We start from the raw sequence: 22,723 nt of genomic DNA on the forward strand, positions 1-22,723 counted from the left end.
AAGCTAATTTGAATTACTTTATTTCGCATGGAGTGAAACTGGCTGGTCCTGAATTTATAGATTAAAACAATACCCCATGTCCCCATTAGATTTCAATACCTACACTGAGTGATTGGGAGACAAGAAATGTACATAGAAAAAATTGTACTTGAAATGCCTTCGATGGAAGATGAATGAGATACAAAAGCAACTTAGATCAAACAGCAAAAAAGAGACCATTTTAATTCATAACAAAGCTAAAACGACTTTAGTCTTTCATTTTTCAATTGACAAGACTAGAACGGGAAAAATCGATATAATTGAAGAGAAAACACTGCACCTACTCTCATTTCTCCATTTTAAACCCCCCACCATTTTGTTTATCGATTTTTTCCAGCACATCTTCTCAATTATAGAAATGCAACGTTGCTTGCAGCTCTTGTTTTGCATGTGCATAAAAGCTGCATTGTGCATTTCTTTTCATTTCCAGTTCAAAAGATTTATGATAATGGTTCGAGATCTAATTTTGTAGAGCTGTACGTATGTTTGATTAAGAACTAGGGTGTCTTTCTGTATTGAGAATAGAATGTAATTTAGATTACTGAGAACAAATTGGATGACTAAGCTTTGAAATTTTAAATTAACTTACAGATCCGCTAAAATAGGAAACACAAAGTACATAAAGAACTAGACAAGCAAGAAAAGATCGTGATAGACCAATTTCTAAATTTGTAGATATCTATAAAACATTACGTTTAGGAGAACAACAGAGTTCCGCAACTTCAATCTCTCACAACTCTTAGTCACGAAAGTCTACCCATTCTTCCTTTTCTGCAGCTTCTTTCATTCCCTTCCAATCTTTTTCTCTGCAAATTTCTTTTCTACACATCTCTTATTTCAAACAATAGGTATGCATGATGAGTTCTTGCCTGATGAGTATTTTATATGTTTGTTAGATGACAGAGAACCTGAAGTGATAGACCAGGAAATGCAAAATCTCTCATAAGTTTGATGTTGAATGGGCCTGTGAAAGCTCACCTGTATTCCTGTAAATAACACATGTTTCGTGTAAATAACACCTGTTTTGTTCCGTCTTTGTCTGTTTCAGCACTTGCTTTACCTTAATAGCGAATTCCCCCGAGGGGAATCTCGCCGAGGGCGAGGTAAAGGCAGCCGTGGCAGTAGAGGAGGAGGGGTAAGTAAAATCTGAACAGTTTCATTCCATGCTGAAAGTTCCGAGTTCGATTCACAGAGATATATTTTTGTATATTTTTTTACAAAGTAACTTTACCTTTTTTTTTAGTTGATCCTTCCGACCACCCCTGTTAGACATTTGAAAGGGGCCACTTTTTTTGCAAATTGGCTCAGTCCTCCTGGAATTTATCTAGATAAAACTTGCAAAATTACTTGATTAGAATATTGAAAACTATAAAACACACAAAGCTGTAGAATTCAAAACTGATAGCTACTTGAAACCAATGACCTGGCCCGGATTTTCAATAGGGTTTCCTCTACAGTACACCGGAAAGATGCACTTTTTACCCGTACCTAATATCCTGTGCACGAGTAAGCCTCACATGTTCGTTCTAGATTGTGGGTTTGAAAGGTTTTAATGTTTGCTTTTATGTTTACTCACACATTTATTAAAAGTACCAATGTCAAATATTTTATTAAAAAGTTTGCAGGAACTTAATCTGGTCAATCGCAGATAGTAAAAGAGAGCCAACTATGTAACTTTTGTATGGTCTGAAATCACTACTAATGTTTAGTTTGTCCTGGACCTATCTAAAATTTATTATTCTCTTTGCTTCCGAGTTATACCGAAGGTTTTATTTTCAATTTTATTTTGGGTAAAAACCTAGTGCTAACATAGTATTTCTTTGCAGGAATTTTGTAAAAAGATGTGGATTTTTGAGTAGGCAACTATAACTATAGGATGTAGGTATTATAAAAAAAAAAAAAAAAAAAAAAAAAAAAATGTAAGAAACCCCTGAGCCAACTATGTAACTTTTGTATGGTCTGAAATCACTACTAATGTTTAGTTTGTCCTGGACCTATCTAAAATTTATTATTCTCTTTGCTTCCGAGTTATACCGAAGGTTTTATTTTCAATTTTATTTTGGGTAAAAACCTAGTGCTAACATAGTATTTCTTTGCAGGAATTTTGTAAAAAGCTGTGGATTTTTGACTAGGTAACTATAAATATAGGATGTAGGTATTATAAAAAAAAATGTTAGGAACCCCTGTCTCAAAAGCACCTGGAACTCAGCTTGACAATTTGTATTTGTCATATCTGCGTTTACTTCAGGGATCTCCTTTTACACAGACTGCAGAACCCGTTAGAAATTTTCATTACTTCTCTACTTATCCGAGATCAAATTACCTCCGGAGTTCGAAGATGAAATCCTATTGTTAACCTTTGTAGAATAGGTATTTTTGGTTCTCTATTTTCAGTGCGACTCGTTTTACATCTGTAGAATGCGTAGGACAGAAATGAAAGTATCCTGATTAAAATTGTGGCATGAAATTCCAACAATTTGTCTAATAATCTAATATATAAAAATGAAGGAAAATCCTAGTAATTTCAAATTTGTATCGGTTAAATTTAATAAAATTGGCTACTTATTGGTACCCCCACCCAAAAAAGAAATAATATGAATGTGTGAACAATTGACCAACAAAATTTCAACAATCACCAAAGGTCTAGGTACAAATAGGTTCCCTCCAAAAATTCCTCATCGGAAATTTCTACGGGAAAAAGGGCTGCAATTTTTTTGTTCGATTGTTGCTTTTCGCGCTTAAAGATACCCATCCCTCCCAACATGGCAGACGATTTTATACTGTTTCGTAATACACATTACGCCTTTCTCGTTTTGGGAGGTGGGAGGTATGGATAACCTTCCTATGCTTTTGTTTACGATGATTTTCCTTCCCTCGCTCCCAAACGTGAGTATTTACCCTCATGAATGGCTCAGCTGTTTGGGAGTTAAATATACAACAGTAATTTTAGGAACGAAATACACTGTGTCTATAGAGTGAATAGATACATAGGAAAGCATTTACGCGTAGGTGCACAAAGTTGTACCATTATGAATTCCGCCTAAATCCGTGTTCAAATCTATAAATCTTATTATAGAACCACTTCTTAACCACACTTAGTCGACGGCCGTCGATCGATGTGAATTTTTTGTGAATCGATGTGGATCGACACCGATCCATGTCTATGTGCGGAATGTGGATACACCTTTATGCATAGCCCAGGATTTTTTTTACCTGCCCCTGTGGGTCCCAGTGTCATAATCCCATGCCGCACTCGCTGTGTTTCATACAGCTGAATCAGCTTGAGTACCCAGGGAGGATGAAATATAAGCCCGGCAGCTTCACACTGTTCCTGAATTGCTCCCTCTAGGGCGGGATAGGCGGTCTTCTCCAGAGCCTGATTGGGGAATAGGTCCGCCACTAGGGAGATGAACAGGGGCTCATCCTCGTCTGGAAATAGAATAGAACAGAATAGAATAGAAATAGATCAGAGGTAGAAACACAATGCTATCACGTCACGTCACGTGACGCTACCGTAATTATTTCGGTCAGGACAGCCATACTATTATCACGTCACGTGATAGTAGTGGGAACTTTTTGAACAACATCTTTCTGATTCCCCATGAGTTCAGGTGATGGTAGTGTGTTTCTACCTTAAGGTCTGTGAGACCGCGGTCGGTCAGATGGTTTGAGAGTGACTGGCGAGCATAACGTCAAATATTAGTTTTGGAAGAATTGCAAAAAAAAACACGTCGCTAAGAAACTATACCTTTAGCACTAAAACTCATTTCGTATTACGAAAGATCTTCGGCTTCTTCGGGTGCTACTTGACTAAAGGGAGGTTCCAACTTACCGATAAGCTTGGACAGGTTCATATCTCGCAATACTCTCATGACAATGGTAGACTCTGTGTCGCGGGAATTCACACGCTTAGCTGCTCCCAAACTTCTCAGAACGGAGAGGATATTGCGAAGACCGAAGTCATAATGGACTTGCTTGGTAAGTTGCTCCTCACATAGCTGCAAAGTAGTGATTTTGACGACAAATAAAATTCTAGTAAATAAAATGGCACAATGGACAGCAAATCAGTAGTCATGAATCATTTTTACCCGGACAGCAACCAGCATTAACATCTGGGTATTTGACTGTTCTGTTCAAGCAAAGCTTTTACAAATATGTACCGGAATTGAAAAAAAGGTAAATTTCACCAAACTTATTTTTAGCCTATAATAACAGCCCTGTTAAGCCTATACAAATCAAATGGAACTTAACAGGCTGTTAGCTTTAACAGGCCTTTTAAGGACTGAAAAAATATTGGTGAAATTCACAAAAAACTACTAAATTTTAAAAATCGCTGGGACCCGAACACCAGGATTACGAGTACAGGCGTTTGTACCTTGTATAAGGTATAGAACTTTCTAGCCAGGGTAATGTTCTCTAGAAACCCGCACGAGGCTAACTTCACACGTATGATAATCTGCCTGTCTGGTACCATCATGGCAACTGTACGGAATTGTATCTTGAGGTTTTCCGGCAATTCTTTGCGTCCTGCGTACCCAGGATTCTGAAATCAAAACACATTTTGGTTTAAAAAAAAAAAAAAAATGTCAGCCTAGTCAGCTCAGAAGGTACCTACCGCGCCTGCCTTAAAAGCGCTAAGACGAGGGTTTGATCTTTATCCTAAACAGATAAAGATCGTTATCAAAACGGCTGGCTTTCTCCTATCCTGTCCTTCTTTCTTCGATTTCGGGACGATGAGACCCCCGTTAGTACAGTTCCCTCTGTCAAACCTTAATAATAAATGGAGCCCCTAGGTAATTGAGGGCAAGTAAATCACATTCATGGGGGAATAGCACCCTCAGAAAAACTTACCATGGTAATAAATATGCCAAACTCCGGACACATCTCGATGCTATCCCCGTCAGTGAACACGAACGACTTTTTCTTTTCTTTCTTGGCGGCCAGCACGACCGCCACTTGTTGAGCCGCTACAGATAACACGGGCAGTTCTATGCGGTTGAATTCATCGAAACAACCCCACGAGCCTGACTGTGCTAATCCTGAAAGTAAAGGAGCACGATTAACCCATTGGTAATGCGCTTGTTTGCCATGCAGAAGGTCCCGGGTTGCAAATATTTGATGTGCAGTGATCTTGTGTTGACCCAGCACCTAAACGGGAAGTATTGTATATCTCTTCTCGCCCATCTAATGAGGGACATACTACAGGATGGGCATGCTACGACACAGACCACACGAGTCTAATGTAGAAGTTGTTTTATTGCTACGAAATAAAACTGACACCTGATGGTGAGTGGCTGGCCTAAGAAATCTCGGACAAAGAAAACCAATAAAATTATTAGAAACTGATGCAAGATTTCCTACCTTTATAAATCCGGCCCAGTCCTCTATAATCCATCTGATCGGAGCAATTGAAGACTACCACATATTTGGCCAGGGTTTTGCCCATATCTTTCACGGTTTCTGTTTTGCCTGTGCCCGCTGGACCACATGGGGAACCGCCCATACTCATGGTGAGGGCTTGAGCCAGGGTTATGTAACATCTGAAACACATCATAAGGTTGGGTAGTAGGTACAGAAGGAGATGTACTATCATAGATTAAAGAGGAGCATGATATGGGAGGAAGAGCAAAAGTAGGTACGTATTCAAAGGGTGGTACGAAGATTGGAGAGTAATCCATCCAAGATTTTAGCAAACAATTTTAATCGTCATTCCATCATATATTACGTCGGAAAACCAGGCCGAAGTTCAGATTGTCAGACATAAAGCAGTGTCTGTATCGGGCTTTTGTTAATGACTCACCTATCAGTGAGTGGCGTAATGACAAGGCGCTCGGTACAGCCCAAGTATTCATTCTGATAGGTAAAGGTGACATCGGTGATGTTGATCCAAGTCTTGTCCAGGTCATCTTTGAAATAGAACCGGCACTGCTTGAGCCACTCGAAGTCGTTCACTGATTTGATGTTCATACGACACTGGCGAAAATAAAAAAGGAATTTTTAATTTTGTTAAGAGCATACTTAAGTAAATGCTCGTCACATATATCGTTCCCCAATAAAATTATTACACCTAGATAAATTTTAAGACTTGACCCAGCCTCGAACAACCAACCTCCAGATCCAAAAACCAACGCGTTAACCACTGCACCTCTTTTGGTCCCTGGACAAAATGAAATTATAAATAAAAAGGATGGGCGAGGTTAGGATAAAGCGGCGAGCAGCTTGTAGATCGACGCCAAATAGAGGGCAAAAACACCATCACTGAAAACCTCAGATGGTCAGGGGAAAAAATTAAATGTAATATACATAACTTGAGAAATAATTGAAATATTTTCCGTACATTATTAAATTGGAGAAATAATTTCGCATGAGTAATACCTAATACGAAATGAAAAATCCTCACTGCTCCAAAATAATTAAACTTATATTTGAGATTCGCAGTTCAAATATTCATGAAATTTAATATTAACTGACTGAACTTTCTGTCAGGGACGGATGTTGGTTGTACTTTACCGGTAAATTAAAGGTTCCTACTTTACATTGTCTAGAAAAAGTACCTATATAAATAAATTTGAACGCGCATTTTTTTTTTTTTTTTTTTTTTTTTTTCCCGCGGAAAATGGGCACCCCAAGAAGGACCCTCCCTTTTAAAACCCATTTTTTTTTTTTTCTGTCCAGCGGAAATGGGCTACCCAAGTAGGTACCTACCATTCTAACACTCAACTTTAAACAAGCTTTAATAGAGCTAAACATCTAAATTTCTAAATAATATTCTACATTTTTCTGAAGGTTCTCCTTTTGGTTGTGTTACTTGATACTTGAAGCCATTGTAAAATGGAGAATGTATACACTCTACTAACTTGTTCAGCATTTCATATTCATGCACAATCAAATGACGAACGCCCCTTGGACTTTTAACGCTTTCCTAAACTTTAGAATTTCCTTTGTGTTCCTCAAGAGGGGAAAAAATTGTCCTCAAAAATGAAAAATTCTCGTTAAAATCGCACACTTGAGCTTCTTTTGGAGAGCCCTAGTTGACTTTAGAACGATATTTGTTAGGTAGTAGAAATTCTTATTTCGAGTACTCCTGCAAAACTCAAAAATACCTATTCAGAAAGGTGTTTTGTATGTTATATTCTCGTTCTCTTCACATTTCGTAAAACGAGTTGGGTACCTTCTAACAAGTTCTAACGTACCTTAGGTATATTATACTAAATTTCTCAAGTGTGTCTTCAAAATTTACAGAATTTTCATATTTTTAAAGAGTAGGTACCTTTGTAAAACGTATACTCGTAATAAAATAGAGCTGCCCATACGTATACCCTTTTTTATATGAAATAGTCTTTTCTTGAGAACTACGAGAGAGGCGAAAATGACGAAAATTTTCGTCAAAAAATCAAAGCTGAATGATATGTGATCCGATCAAATATTTTATTAAAAAGTTTGCAGGAACTTAATCTGGTCAATCGCAGATAGTAAAAGAGAGCCAACTATGTAACTTTTGTATGGTCTGAAATCACTACTAATGTTTAGTTTGTCCACCAATACCTGGACCTATCTAAAATTTATTATTCTCTTTGCTTCCGAGTTATACCGAAGGTTTTATTTCCAATTTTCTTTTGGGTAAAAACCTAGTGCTAACATAGTATTTCTTTGCAGGAATTTTGTAAAAAGATGTGGATTTTTGAGTAGGCAACTATAACTATAGGATGTAGGTATTATAAAAAAAAAAAAAAAAAAAAAAAAAAAAATGTAAGAAACCCCTATCCTAGTAATTTCAAATTTGTATCGGTTAAATTTAATAAAATTGGCTACTTATTGGTACCCCCACCCAAAAAAGAAATAATATGAATGTGTGAACAATTGACCAACAAAATTTCAACAATCACCAAAGGTCTAGGTACAAATAGGTTCCCTCCAAAAATTCCTCATCGGAAATTTCTACGGGAAAAAGGGCTGCAATTTTTTTGTTCGATTGTTGCTTTTCGCGCTTAAAGATACCCATCCCTCCCAACATGGCAGACGATTTTATACTGTTTCGTAATACACATTACGCCTTTCTCGTTTTGGGAGGTGGGAGGTATGGATAACCTTCCTATGCTTTTGTTTACGATGATTTTCCTTCCCTCGCTCCCAAACGTGAGTATTTACCCTCATGAATGGCTCAGCTGTTTGGGAGTTAAATATACAACAGTAATAATTTTAGGAACGAAATACACTGTGTCTATAGACCTATAGAGTGAATAGATACATAGGAAAGCATTTACGCGTAGGTGCACAAAGTTGTACCATTATGAATTCCGCCTAAATCCGTGTTCAAGACATTGGTTGTGCTATCTATTACCTAATTCGAGATTTTCCCAAATCAGAAACTTTCCTAATGTGGTTTTCTTTCCTTAAAAAAAGAAGAAAAAAAAATGTATTATTACCGGCACTGGTTTTCCGTTGTTTTACGCAATAGTTTAATTGAAATTTTCTCTTCTCTTTTCCCAGCACCTTGTGTACCTGAATAACAGTGGAGATCCCAATTTCCCCCGAGAATCAACCAGGGGGAGAGGGAGAGGCCCGAGATTTTCCCAAATCAGAGACTTTCTTAATGTGGTTTTCTTTCCTTAAAAAAAGAAGAAAAAAAATGTATTATTACCGGCACTGGTTTTCCGTTGTTTTACGCAATAGTTTAATTGAAATTTTTATCTTCTCTTTTCCCAGCACCTTGTGTACCTGAATAACAGTGGAGATCCCAATTTCCCCCGAGAATCAACCAGGGGGAGAGGGAGAGGCAAGGGAAGTCGAGGCGGGGTAAGTTCAAAATTTAAATAACTTTCTAAGAATCGATATACATAGAAAGTAAAAATCTACTCTTCCCAATTTGCCTTGGAAGTTCAAAAAATCTACGCTTTGAATAGTGCTAGTAATCGAAAATGGAAAGTAAAATGGAGAAGATAAAAAGGAAATCCAGATTTTTTGTTACAAAATATCTGCGCAAAATGTGACGCCGCGACGCGCGACGTTAGAAAATAAATAAAGTTTCGCAACTTGGAAAAGTTTCAAAGGTCATGACTTGACAACATGAAAAAACGTAGCCATGCCGGGTACATAAAAAGTAAAAATCTACTCTTCCCAATTTGCCTTGGAAGTTCAAAAAATCTACGCTTTTAGCAATCGAAAATGGAAAGTAAAAAGGAGAAGATAAAAAGGAAATCCAGATTTTTTTGTTACAAAATATCTGCGCAAAATGTTACGCCGCGACACGCGACGTTAGAAAATAAATAAAGTTTCGCAACTTGGAAAAGTTTCAAAGGTCATGACTTGACAACATGAAAAAACGTAGCCATGCCGGTAGAAACGTAGAACAGCGCTCAGCGTCTGCCGAAAAAAGTTTTTGTCCAAGTCCAACTTTTCTTGTAAGTTCATAATTTTCTCCCGAGATTTCGCTGGGGTGATCGTTTCAGCGAACGCTTTGTAGGGCCTGAACTTTGAACTTTAAGGCAGTTAGACGTTTTTCGAAAGACGCCCCTCCGGCTGAAAAGTGATTTCTCAGCAAAATGCTAATTTGAGAGTCTGAAAAGTTTATTGATGTTTAGGGATGCAGTGACTGCCTTTCCCTTTTATTCCCTGACCTTGCTTGTTTACAAATGTATAAATATTGCAATTTTTTGCTGATCTAAAAATGCAATTGTTCTTGCAATAAATGTTGCCTTGTGTGTTTTTTATTTATAAATGAAAAATGCAGTCATTCAGACCTGCTGCCCACGTATAGTACCTACCACAAAATGTTCTCCCCTTTTTTTTGTGCTCAAAATTGAAAGAAGATTGGTACCCTTCCGAAATAAGAAATTACCTATCACCAAGTCGAATAAAGTGACAGAGAAAATCAACTAAAATGGGACACAAAGTAAATAAAGAACTAGGCAAGCAAGAAAATATATTATGTAGATCTAAATGTAGGATTAGGATAAAGTCCAATTTGTTATTCAAATTTTATCTAAATCGATTTTTCTTTTCTTTTTTACCAATCATGTACAAATTTTGTTCGGTAAATTAGAAAATTTAAGAAAAGGTAAAGCAGGATGAGAAAAATCCCTAATGTAATGCTATTAATATTGACAAGTCTTTGGTGCGCCTGCGTACATTGAAACAATCAATAGGCAAAGTGAATACATTTGATGGTAGAGAGCATTCAAGGTGCTTACTTTTTTCTCCTTTTGCTTACGAATTTTCCGAGTTTACTGCATTTATTTGAACGAAATTATGTGCCTATCCTGCAAATTTTTCCATAGGGTACCGACCTATCTTAAATTTCCCCCGTCCACTATTTCCCCTTAGTCCTTCGCTATTTCCCTTGTTGATAAGTACATCCTGCATTTTTTGCATAGACATGACATTTTTTTCATTGGCTAATAAAAAATAGGACAAGATAGGTCTAAGATTTTTCTACCATTAGGCCAAATTTAAGTATGTACCTAATAATTGTACATGCAGACTGGGTCAACCCACCTCAAGTTCAAAGGAAAATAATGTGTCAGGGAAGTAATAAATAGTAAAAAAAAAAAAGAATTGTTCTTGCAATAAATGTTGCCGTGTGTGTTTTTTATTTTTATAAATGAAAAATGCAGACATTCAGACCTGCTGCCCAATGTTCTCCCCGTATTTTTGCGCTCAAAATTCAAAGAAGATTGGTACCCTTCCGAAATAAGAAATTACCTATCACCAAGTCGAATAAAGTGACAGAGAAAATCCACTAAAATGGGACACAAAGTAAATAAAGAACTAGGCAAGCAAGAAAATATATTATGTAGATCTAAATGTTAGGATTAGGGTAGGGTCCAATTTGTTATTCAAATTTTATTTAAATCGATTTTTTTTTTCTTTTTTTACCAATCATGTACAAATTTTGTTCGGTAAATTAGAAAATTTAAGAAAAGGTAAAGCAGGATGAGAAAAATCCCTAATGTAATGCTATTAATATTGACAAGTCTTTGGTGCGCCTGCGTACATAGAAACAATCAATAGGCAAAGTGAATACATTTGATGGTAGAGAGCATTCAAGGTGCTTACTTTTTTCTCCTTTTGCTTACGAATTTTCCGAGTTTACTGCATTTATTTGAACGAAATTATGTGCCTATCCTGCAAATTTTTCCATAGGGTACCGACCTATCTTAAATTTCCCCCGTCCACTATTTCCAATATTCATGAAATTTAATATTAACCGACTGAACTTTCTGTCAGGGACGGGTGTTGGTTGTACTTTACCGGTAAATTAAAGGTTCCTACTCTACATTGTCTAGAAAAAGTATACAATAAATAAATTTGAACGCGCTTTTTTTTCTGTCCAGCGGAAATGGGCTACCGAAGTAGATACCTACCATTCTAACACTCAACTTTAAACAAGCTTTAATGGAGCTAAACATCTTAATTTCTAAATAATTTTCTACATTTTTCTGAAGGTTCTCCTTTTGGTTGTGTTACTTGAAGCCATTGTAAAATGGAGAATGTACACTCTACTAACTTGTTCAGCATTTCATATTCATGCTCAATCAAATGACGAACGCCCCTTGGACTTTTAACGCTTTCCTAAACTTTAGAATTTCCTTTGTGTTCCTCAAGAGGGGAAAAAATTGTCCTCAAAAATGAAAAATTCTCGTTAAAATTGCACACTTGAGCTTCTTTTGGAGAGCCCTAGTTGACTTTAGAACGATATTTGTTAGGTAGTAGAAACTCTTATTTCGAGTACTCCTGCAAAACTCAAAAATACCTATTCAGAGAGGTGTTTTGTATGTTATATTCTCGTTCTCTTCATATTTCGTAAAACGAGTTGGGTACCTTCTAACAAGTTCTAACGTACCTTTGGTATATTATACTAAATTTCTCAAGTGTGTCTTCAAAATTTACAGAATTTTCATATTTTTAAAGGGTAGATACCTTTGTAAAACGTATACTCGTAATAAAATAGAGCTGCCCATACGTATACCCTTTTTTATATTAAATAGTCTTTTCTTGAGAACTACGAGAGAGGCGAAAATGACGAAAATTTTCGTCAAAAAATCAAAGCTGAATGATATGTGATCCGATCGAATTTTCGAACTTTCTCCGGTATTCGAACCCTTAACCTCATGGGTAAGAACTCCTTTTACTAAACCACCCAGTTGATATTCTTTGGGGGAAAAAAATTCGATCTTAATAATTATAATTCGATTCCCTCCCAACCCGAAAGGATATGCCTGGGCACACCTATGCAATTAAATTTCCTCCTACTCCTTCCTTTTTTTTTCTCTAAAATTTCTTTTTAGGTCAAGCATAAAAAAAAAAATCATTCTAAAATGGCGCACACTCATAGACATAGGTTCTTCAAAGGAATAGACAGGGAAGACGAAAAGGGAAGGATTAAAATACTTGGGGTACTATGAGATATTAGGAGCTTGTTCTACTTGGATGGCTACTCTAGCTGAAGAATGTCGTTCCCTTTCACGCGAAACGAAAACTGAAAAAGTTACATTTGGCTGTTTCTATCTTTAGACTAGGGGCTAGTCGAACCATTCAAATACATATTTACTGTCAAATAATTGGATGAGCAAAATTGACCTACAATATTGTCGAAGTCTGACATTGCATCTACGTGTAAGTACCTATACCTACCTATGTAGGTAGGTAGGTAGGTATTCCTTGCTGTCTGATAGATTTGTGGACTTTGTTCCTCCCTCTCTCTGGTTGTTTTGCAATCTTAGTTTTGCTGTTGAATATTTCTTGCAATAGAATCAGATAAAGCAGAAAATGAGCCTTTATCACTACTCAGCACTATGCAGCATGCCAAAGTTGCATAAGGTGCGCGCCCAAACTCAATAGAATTTCAACCTGAGGTCCATTCCCTCTCGCTTCCAGTTTTCATTTTGACGGCGTTCTTTAGAAGTCTGATGTAACAGTCGAACCATTCAAATACATATTTACTGTCAAATAATTGGATGTGCAAAATTGACCTACAATATTGTCGAAGTCTACGTGTAAGTATACCTACCTATGTAGGTAGGTATTCCTTGCTGTCTGATAGATTTGTGGACTTTGTTCCTCCCTCTCTCTGGTTGTTTTGCAATCTTAATTTTTCTGTTGAATATTTCTTGCAATAGAATTAGATAAAGCAGAAAATGAGCCTTTATCACTGCTCAGCACTATGCAGCATGCCAAAGTTGCATAAGGTGCGCTCCCAAACTCAATAGAATTTCAACCTGAGGTCCATTCCCTCTCGCTTCCAGTTTTCATTTTGACGGCGTTCTTTAGAAGTCTGATGTAAACTAATTAAGTATGAAACTTTTCACATTTTTTTCGTTCTTTTTTCTTCTCGAAAACACGTGGTATGGCACGGGATGTTTGTGAGGTGGATAGTATCTAGCCATCATTTCCGCTTTTTTTCTTTTTGGATTATATTACGATCATAGTTACGTTTCCATAGAAACCACGGCTTGTAGCCCTCATGCTGCCTAAATCGATGCAGAAGCATGAAGAATATTAGATGTTAGAGGTTTGTTGGGTTAGTTAGAAGTTCTTGCAATTTTACAGGAGGTTGAGGAAGATTTTTGCCCTAATTTATGACTAGGTTTTTATTAGGTATATTAAAATTCATCTCGTTTTTAGTACTCATTATGTGCACGAAAGTTTTTCCTCGGAAAATTTCCAACTTCAAGCTTGAAGTAGCAATAGAAATTTCAATTTACATAATTTTCTTTTACTCCAAACTTTCTGGGAAAGTTTGGAATTAATGGGTGGTAAAGGGAACTGCTTTCTTTATGAAATGGTTACGGTGTGTTTTATGGTTTATGGGGTAGTTTCTATTTTAATCTGGTTGTTTAGTGGGTACCTATATCAAAGAATCTCGTATCTGGGTTGTAAAGAAATTGAAAAAAAAAAAAATTAAAGAAGACTCCAGACCTTTAGCACATCACTGTCCACAATCCCATAAATGTATAGCACCAACATTTTAGATTAAGTGCGTAATGACGACTCTAATGGAAATCTAAAACAAATAAATAATCAATTATGGGATTGTGGACTTCCAAGGTAATTTCTATTTTAATCTGGTTGTTTAGTGGGTACCTACATCAAAGAATCTCGTATCTGAGTTGTAAAGAAGACTTCAGACCTTTAGCACACTGTCCACAATCCCATAAATGTATAGCACCAACACTTTAGATTAAGTGCGTAATATCGACTCTAATGGAAATCTAAAACAAATAAATAATCAATTATTGAAACCATCTTAACCATCATTTCCAAGGTAACTAAGTTCTCTATTTTATATGGGCTCTTATTGCAAACCGAACTTGAGCTTCAGTTTCACATTCAAAAACCTTAACTTGAATACATTTAGAGAACGACAGATAGAACGAAAGAAGTCTGAAGTTCCTATCTACATCCTGCATTTTTTGCATAGACATGACATTTTTTTCATTGGTTAATAAAAAATAGGACAAGATAGGTCTAAGATTTTTCTACCATTAGGCCAAATTTAAGTATGTACCTGATAATTGTACATGCAGACTGGGTCAACCCACCTCAAGTTCAAAGGAAAATAATGTGTCAGGGAAGTAATAAATAGTAAAAAAAAAAAAATTGAGGGGGTTTTCCCTAGTTCAATATACCTAATATATTATTTAAAATAAATAAAAATCATGGTGAAACACAACTCCTTGAAACAGGAATGTATTGGCAGAACTGAAGAAAGTAGATACAAGGACGTCATTATAGCATAAGTAATATTATGTAATTCTAACACTATTTGATTAACATTACCTCTAACTTTGCTGTCTTTCTCAGTCAAGCAATTGAATGAAAACTGATTGAAAGCCAATTACTAATGAGACGTTTTACTAAAGTTGTCTTGGACTAATTATTAACTGTAATAATCTTGAGCATTTAAATAATAGGAAGTATTTAGGTAAGGCACAAGGCAGGTTTCCAACTTCAATGTGTATGCGGGCCACATTCTTTATTGGAAGATACTTCGCGGGCCAGATATGTACCTACATAGGGGAGCACCCCTCCCTCCAACTTTTCATAAATGCAGTGCGATCGAATTTTGAGCGCCGCAGGCGAAATTTTTTAAAAAGTATTCCCGTAATTGTAGCTGAACACTAAAGGGGGTCGGTTTCCACTTGAGGGGGTTTTCCCTAGTTCAATATACCTAATATATTATTTAAAATAAATAAAAATCATGGTGAAACACAACTGTACCTACATAGGGGAGCACCCCTCCCTCCAACTTTTCATAAATGCCGTGCGATCGAATTTTGAGCGCCGCAGGCGAAATTTTTTAAAAAGTATTCCCGTAATTGTAGCTGAACACTAAAGGGGGTCGGTTTCCATGACTCAATGATAACTACACTGGTCTTGCACGCAGCAGAGCCGAGTTCAATGCCCAGCGGAGTCGGACCAAACTCTTCTATTTTCATGACTTGTTGTTCAAGGAACCCTGAGTGGGTCTCAAAAACAACCTAGTATTGTCTAGCCATGGAGATAAATGCACATGCCAAAATTTTCGACCCGGAATGAAATCTCGAAAGTAGTGGAGGGAAAACAAGTTGCAAACGTGTCACAGATCACACAAAAACGAGATTAGAAATCGATGACACTGGGAAAATTTTCAACATGAGGGATTTTTTTATTGGAATTTTAAAATTCGAAGATTTTTGCCCAAGTACCAAACCTTTTTTTTTTACATTTAGGTAAGTTTGTACGAATCGCAAAAGGATTCGCGGGCCACGAAAATTGTCTGGCGGGCCACGGGCCGCTAGTTGGAAACCCCTGTCCTAGGAAAACCGACAGAAATCTGTAGGGAACTCATTCTTATCTCAGCGCCGTGGTGCATGGAAGTATGCAACATAGCTGTACACACGAGATCACGTATTTCTGATTGCATACTTATGTCATACATGTGTAAAAATACTCAGGGGTTTGATGATAAATAAGGGAGGTATTTTTTTTTTTTCCTTTCTATTACCTCTATTTATTGGGGACCTAGGTATTTTAGTAATGAGAAAGTATTTTCAAAATGGACATTTATTGCATGTATTCCAGATAATATATATTAGACACAATAATTGCCACACTATTAACTCCATTTTTCTTCATACTTCTCAATATTTCTTCTATCAAATTGAGAATATCTTTTAATCTATCATGTTCATCTGCTAATGCCTTTATTGTTTCAAGTTGGGAATTGTTCAAAGAGAACATACCTCACTGTCTCAGGAAGCTCTCATGTCGATGTAGTTCCTGTTTCTTTGAAACTTGGGTAACATTAAAGAAGAGAAACTTCACTTTATTTCTGATTGCATACTTATGTCATACGTGTGTAAAAATACTCGGGGGTTTGATGATAAATAAGGGAGGTATTTTTTTTTTTTTTCCTTTCTATTACCTCTTTTTATTGGGGACCTAGGTATTTTAGTAATGAGAAAGTATGGGCGGCAGTATTAAGGTGTAATTGGACACAAATATTGTGTGATTGGCCAATTTATTAGGTTAAACTTCCATTTCGGTCCAAATTTTCAAAATGGACATTTATTGCATGTATTCCAGATATATATTAGACACAATAATTGCCACACTATTAACTCCATTGTTCTTCATACTTCTCAATTTTTTTTTCTATTAAATTGAGAATATCTTTTAATCTATCATGTTCATCTGCTAATGCCTTTATTGTTTCAAGTTGGGAATTGTTCAAAGAGAAAATACCTCACTGTCTCAGGAAGCTCTCATGTCGATGTAGTTCCTGTTTCTTTGAAACTTGGGTAACATTAAAGAAGAGAAACTTCACTTCGAAATCCTTTATAAACATTGTTTTCAAGAAGTAGGTACCTACATTTAGTTTTTAGTTCTTTATCACGATATCACTAGATAGAAAATTCAATCGCAAAATCGATCAAACTTTTCAAGAAACGCCACGTAAAAATCTATACCTTCGAACCTACATTCCCTAGGTTACAAAGCCACATGCTTAGTTCTATTCTAAGGGCGCGGAACAATCATTTCCATGCTGATAGTATTATCATTTGTATTTATTATGAATGTATTGCATACATGTGTACTACGTTGTCAGCTAGTGATGAGTACCTACTGGTTGAACTTCACTTTTGAGTTTTTGTTACAAAAAGACTTTTTCTCTTACTTTTGAATGAAAACTTGGGGAAAAGAAGGAGAAAACTGAATGAGAGTTTATTTCTGTCTGGATATTTTTTTCTCTCCTTTGCATTGCGTCTGGGAGGATTTCATTTACAAGGAATTAAGTTAGAAATTAGTTTTGCTTTTGAGATCAAACATTTTTTTCCCTTTGTAATGCTCGACGGTTTTGCTTTGTTTGTAAACATCATAGAAATATTTCTCTTTTTATTTCAACGTTTGTGCTTTGTACACAGACGTAAGGCGGGAAAGTTTGAAAACCAAGAGACTTTAAATGTATTTTGACCTGTGGGGAAAGTTGGGTTTCTCTTCTTCTTTTTACCATTTCAGAATCTAATAACTGGAATTTTACACAACTCAACCTTTGAATTTTCCAATTGAAGTCTAGTGCTTTGTAGTACTTGCTAGTTCCCAGACTCCAAACTGCTCTATTTGAAGAAAATGCCTACCTTCAACTCTCCTTTGCATTGCGTCTGGGAGGATTTCATTTACAAGGAATTAAGTTAGAAATTAGTCTTGCTTTTGAGATCAAACATTTTTTATTTCCCTTTGTAATGCTCGACGGTTTTGCTTTGTTTGTAAACATCATAGAAATATTTCTCTTTTTATTTCAACGTTTGTGCTTTGTACACTTGGTGAGAGTTGAACGCTTGAAGTTATAATTTTCCAATTGAAGTCTAGTGCTTTGTAGTACTTGCTAGTTCCCAGACTCCAAACTGCTCTATTTGAAGAAAATGCCTACCTTCAATTAAAAGACTATCATGTCGGGACCTCTTCCAAAATGCACGTCAATTCTTTGAACATCTACCGTTGTATCCTGTACAAATTTCATATCCATCGACAAATTTGACATCCCTGTATACATTATGGATAGGTTTTATGATGAGTTTTTCTTCTGATGAGTTTGGAAAAGCAATTTAATGGGACCTCTTCCAAAATGCACGTCAATTCTTTGAACATCTACCGTTGTATCCTGTACAAATTTCATCTCCATCGACAAATTTGACATCCCTGTATACATTATGGATAGGTTTTATGATGAGTTTTTCTTCTGATGAGTTTGGAAAAGCAATTTAAATTTTTCAAATAATTTCACAAGTGGCGCATGACACTTATATGTTGGAATCTTATTTGCTATTAACCTTTTGCCAGGCTGTAAACTGTGTGAATGTGCACTGTGCACGCCTTAGCCTCAGGTCGACAGGAAACAAAACCTAAATTGTTGACCATGAAAGGACGAAAAAGTTGAAATCGATAGGGTAATTAAATAACTGGAATCTTATTTGCTATTAACCTTTTGCCAGGCTGTAAACTGTGTAAATGTGCACTGTGCATGCCTTAGCCTCAGGTCGACAGGAAACAAAACCTAAATTGTTGACCATGAAAGGACGAAAAAGTTGAAATCGATAGGGTAGTTAAATAAGTGACGGAATCCGAGATATTAGGTACTGATTGCAAAGAAAAATAAGAAATACCAATTTCAATGAAGTGAAGATATAGTGAAGAATAATCGGTTTCGATTATTATAAATATATGGACCTAGCTAAAGCTTCCTATAGGTAACATAAATTGGTAGGATTAAATAAGTATTAGGTACTGATTGCAAAGAAAAATAAGAAATACCAATTTCAATGAAGATATAGTGAAGAATAATCGGTTTCGATTATTATAAATATATGGACCTAGCTAAAGCTTCCTATAGGTAACATAAATTGGTAGGTATCTTCTACGGAAATTATCAGTTCATAATAACTGAAAAATACTCAAGTATATTTTCTGCAAAACTTTCCATTAAGGGCCGCTTTGTCGATTCACCTCTTCTTTCTCCGATAGAAAATTTCCCGTCTCGAGAATTTAATATTGCAAGAAAGGTTACTTTCTACCGAATCTAGACGTTTGCAGAAAATTTAAATTAGCTTTCGTTCAATTTTCCGTTACAACGCAGGCCCGTATTAAAATTCAATAGGGACGTGATTAACACGGTCGAACTTTCGTATGGTCCGTGCTTTCAAGGGATGGATAGCTAGTATATACGAGTATAATAGCTACTTACGATGTCACTGCTTTTGGTATACTTTGGTATACCCTTTCCATTTCCACAAACTGCCAGTCTAGATCTTTTCCATTCTCCTACATCCGAGTACCTACAGAGTAGGTAATATAAGATCCTCCTTCTACTTGGCTATTTTAGCTACTTACGATGTCACTGCTTTTGGTATGCTTTGGTATACCCTTTCCATTTCCATAAACTGCCAGTCTAGATCTTTTCCATTCTCCTACATCCGAGTACCTACAGAGTAGGTAATATAAGATCCTCCTTCTACTTGGCTATTTTATCAGCTTATCAACTCCCTACCTCTCTCAAGGCATGTTTTCCATGTAGATCCTAAGCATTCCTAGAACACGGATAAGAGGTATAGTGCTGCTTTAGTGCCTAGGCGATAGAGCTTCCCCAACCTGCGTTAGACCTATAGAGATCTAAATCTAAACTCAACGGACTATTTTTTTTTTTTTTTTTTTTTTTTTTAAACCAAAACTAATTTAAAATGAGGTCAATGTCTGCTCACGTGTATAGGACATGCGTACGTAGCCGGTGTTGACGAAGTAGACCCAAATGTAATAGTAAAAAAACGAGTGTATGGGGGAGTAGTCTCGAATTTTTTTTTTCTTTTTAGATATAAAAAAAATATTCACCGTTCGTCTGACTGCGCACACTACTGCCAAGAGGAAGAAAATTTTGAGATTTTTCGTTCCCTTTCGCTGTATTATGTTGACGAGGTAGACCCAAATGTAATAGTAAAAAAACGAGTGTATGGGGGAGTAGTCTCGAATTTTTTTTTCTTTTTAGATATAAAAAAATATTCACCGTTCGTCTGACTGCGCACACTACTGCCAAGAGGAAGAAAATTTTGAGATTTTTCGTTCCCTTTCGCTGTATTAACTTTATTTCTTGTCTGTATTGAAGTTAAAGTTATTTTTGGTGGAAAATAAATTCCGGGAAAAAAAGTTAACGAATTTTTTTCAAGTGATAAGAGATCTGTCATTTTGGAGAAGGCAACGAATCGTTGTGTAATTTTTCGAGTCACAAGTTACTGATTAGCTGATAACAGACGTGGTTCTTGAATTTTCTGTGAAGAAATAAATTTTAACAATTAAAAGACAGCTTACTACTGTAAATCATTAAATGTGTTAATACTTCCATAAACTATACCTACTTATCCTATAGTACTATTTAAAATAATAAAATTCATAATCTTGTTAATGGTTACCCTTTTATTTAAATAATATTGTTACCCTATAATATATCATCTGTTAATCGTATTTTATAATTTTACCCATTGTTTTACTTGTTATTGGTTCAATACAATTCAGCCGGTGTTTTCAATTGTCTAACCAATACCGCCGTCGCATAAACTGAATGAACATTTAAACGATATTTTGAATCTCATATAGGAATTCAGGTATGCCTTTTCGCCATGTTTCTGTGGTTTAGTGTAATTTCATTAATAATTTTATGTCAATTACGGCTGATAAGGGTTGAGGAAAAAGCCAATTACTAATGTATCTAGTTCCCCAATTTTTAAACATTGGTAAAACTGACACATCCACTAAAAAGCACACGCATGGGCTTACATATTACTTACCTTGACTGATCTCGCGACCCGAAATTCTGGAATAGGTACAGGAATCTTATCTGTCTGGGAAGCAGACAAGCCTTTGTTTCCGACCGTTTCGTTTAGGAAAGAGGAGTGCAATGAGGGGAAAGAAAGGTAGGTACTACGTGAAGGAGGAGCACACAAATTATGAAGTGAATAAATAATTTTATGTCAATTACGGTGTCGGTCCATTTTTAAGCCACGAGAGTCCCTTTTGAATATATTGGACCGGCATGATAGTCACGATATTATCATTTTTAAGATGGATTCTATTTAAATACAAACTTGTTAATTCAATTACGGTGTCGGTCCATTTTTAAGCCACGTGAGTCCCTTTTGAATATATTGGACCGGCATGATAGTCACGATATTATCATTTTTAAGATGGATTCTATTTAAATACAAACTTGTTAATCCGGTATCCGATTGGTTAATTGCCCACAGTTTTTGACTACTTCGGGCATCATTGAAGGTTGTACTTGGAAAAAGCCGGACGTTTCGAAGGATTGGAATGTCTCTGCATGTCTCTGAGTGAAATCCTTTATAAACATTGTTTTCAAGAAGTACCTACATTTAGTTTTTAGTTCTTTATCACGATATCACTAGATAGAAAATTCAATCGCAAAATCTATCAAACTTTTCAAGAAACGCCACGTAAAAAACTATACCTTCGAACCTACATTCCCTAGGTTACAAAGCCACATGCTTAGTTCTATTCTAAGGGCGCGGAACAATCATTTCCATGCTGATAGTATTATCATTTGTATTTATTATGAATGTATTGCATACATGTGTACTACGTTGTCAGCTAGTGATGAGTACTGGTTGAGTAACCGGGAATTCTTTATCAAGGTTCATTCTCGCTCAGGGTTATTAATACATGGAGATCAATGTTCCCAGGTTTATCCTGAAAAATACTCAAGTATATTTTCTGCAAAACTTTCCATTAAGGGCCGCTTTGTCGATTCACCTCTTCTTTCTCCGATAGAAATAAACTTTAGTGGGAGCAGTAAAAACGCGCAGAGAAGAGAAAGTAGTGCAAAATCAGTGTAAAGTCTCAAAGCCGTTTACGCTCATGCTTTTAAATTGTGAGGACCTAATCCTGAGCTACGTGACAGGAGTTCCACTCCTTACTGATAAGAAAAACTTATCAAGACTAAAACTAACGAGTTGATCACAGAATTACTCATACAATACGTTGAAAAGAGCGACCCACAAAAGGACTTGAGCTAGAAACTTATCTTCCAAGCTGTAAAATATTATCTGACCATTTTGAGCTGATAAATTATGAGATAAAAATATCTAATAATCATATTCTGTACACTCATACCATTGCTTGTTTTATTTCTTCTAAACACTGGTTCACCTACTTTGGCCGTGAAAAATCGACGGTACTTAGTGGCAGTATGCAGTAGGTAGTGGCTAGCCATTGTTTTTATGTGCGTAATACTCGTATCTACCTACTGAGCTAACCTCAAGATAATCGGGCTTTCCATATATGTACTCAGAATCGCAATAAATTTGAAGCAGGGGAAATACTGTCCCAAGCCAAAGTGGACAGGACACTTCTACTTTTGCGCTTGGACCGGCCTACATGAGATAAAAATATCTAGTAATCATATTCTGTACACTCATACCATTGCTTGTTTTATTTATTTCTAAACACTGGTTCACCTACTTTGGCCGTGAAAAATCGACGGTACTTAGTGGCAGTAGGCAGTAGGTAGTGGCTAGCCATTGTTTTTATGTGCGTAATATCTACCTACTGAGCTAACCTCAAGATAATCGGACTTTCCATACATGTACTTAGAATCGCAATAAATTTGAAGCAGGGGAAATACTGTCCCAAGCCAAAGTGG

The 22,723-nt window shown here is 36.2% G+C and overlaps 1 protein-coding gene across 1 annotated transcript; it reads right to left on the bottom strand.

Annotated features, from left to right (window-relative positions):
- Positions 1-3,038: 3,038 nt before the first annotated feature.
- LOC113466002 (dynein heavy chain 5, axonemal-like) lies at positions 3,039-5,983 on the bottom strand. The gene is made up of 7 exons (XM_026821042.1): positions 5,840-5,983; positions 5,401-5,579; positions 4,891-5,078; positions 4,415-4,582; positions 3,872-4,037; positions 3,253-3,468; positions 3,039-3,097 (listed from the first exon to the last, which is right to left on the bottom strand). Exons 2-7 carry the CDS (start codon positions 5,546-5,548, stop codon positions 3,039-3,041), a joined length of 945 nt encoding a protein of 314 aa, XP_026676843.1. The 5' UTR covers positions 5,549-5,579; positions 5,840-5,983.
- Positions 5,984-22,723: the final 16,740 nt, after the last annotated feature.

Source organism: Diaphorina citri, unplaced genomic scaffold, assembly GCF_000475195.1.
Source record: "Diaphorina citri unplaced genomic scaffold, Diaci psyllid genome assembly version 1.1 scaffold196, whole genome shotgun sequence".
NCBI lineage: Eukaryota > Metazoa > Arthropoda > Insecta > Hemiptera > Psyllidae > Diaphorina > Diaphorina citri.

What these genes read in the sequence shown, in the direction of transcription:
- LOC113466002 (XM_026821042.1), bottom strand. Translation starts at nt 5,548, where the DNA reads ATGAGTATGGGCGGTTCCCCATGTGGTCCAGCGGGCACAGGCAAAACA. An exon ending in AGTTCTATACCTTATACAAG is followed by an intron (nt 4,038 to 4,414) that starts GTACAAACGCCT and finishes ACTACTTTGCAG; the next exon opens with CTATGTGAGGAGCAACTTAC. An exon ending in ACTGGGACCCACAGGGGCAG is followed by an intron (nt 3,098 to 3,252) that starts GTAAAAAAAATC and finishes TAAGATTTATAG; the next exon opens with ATTTGAACACGGATTTAGGC.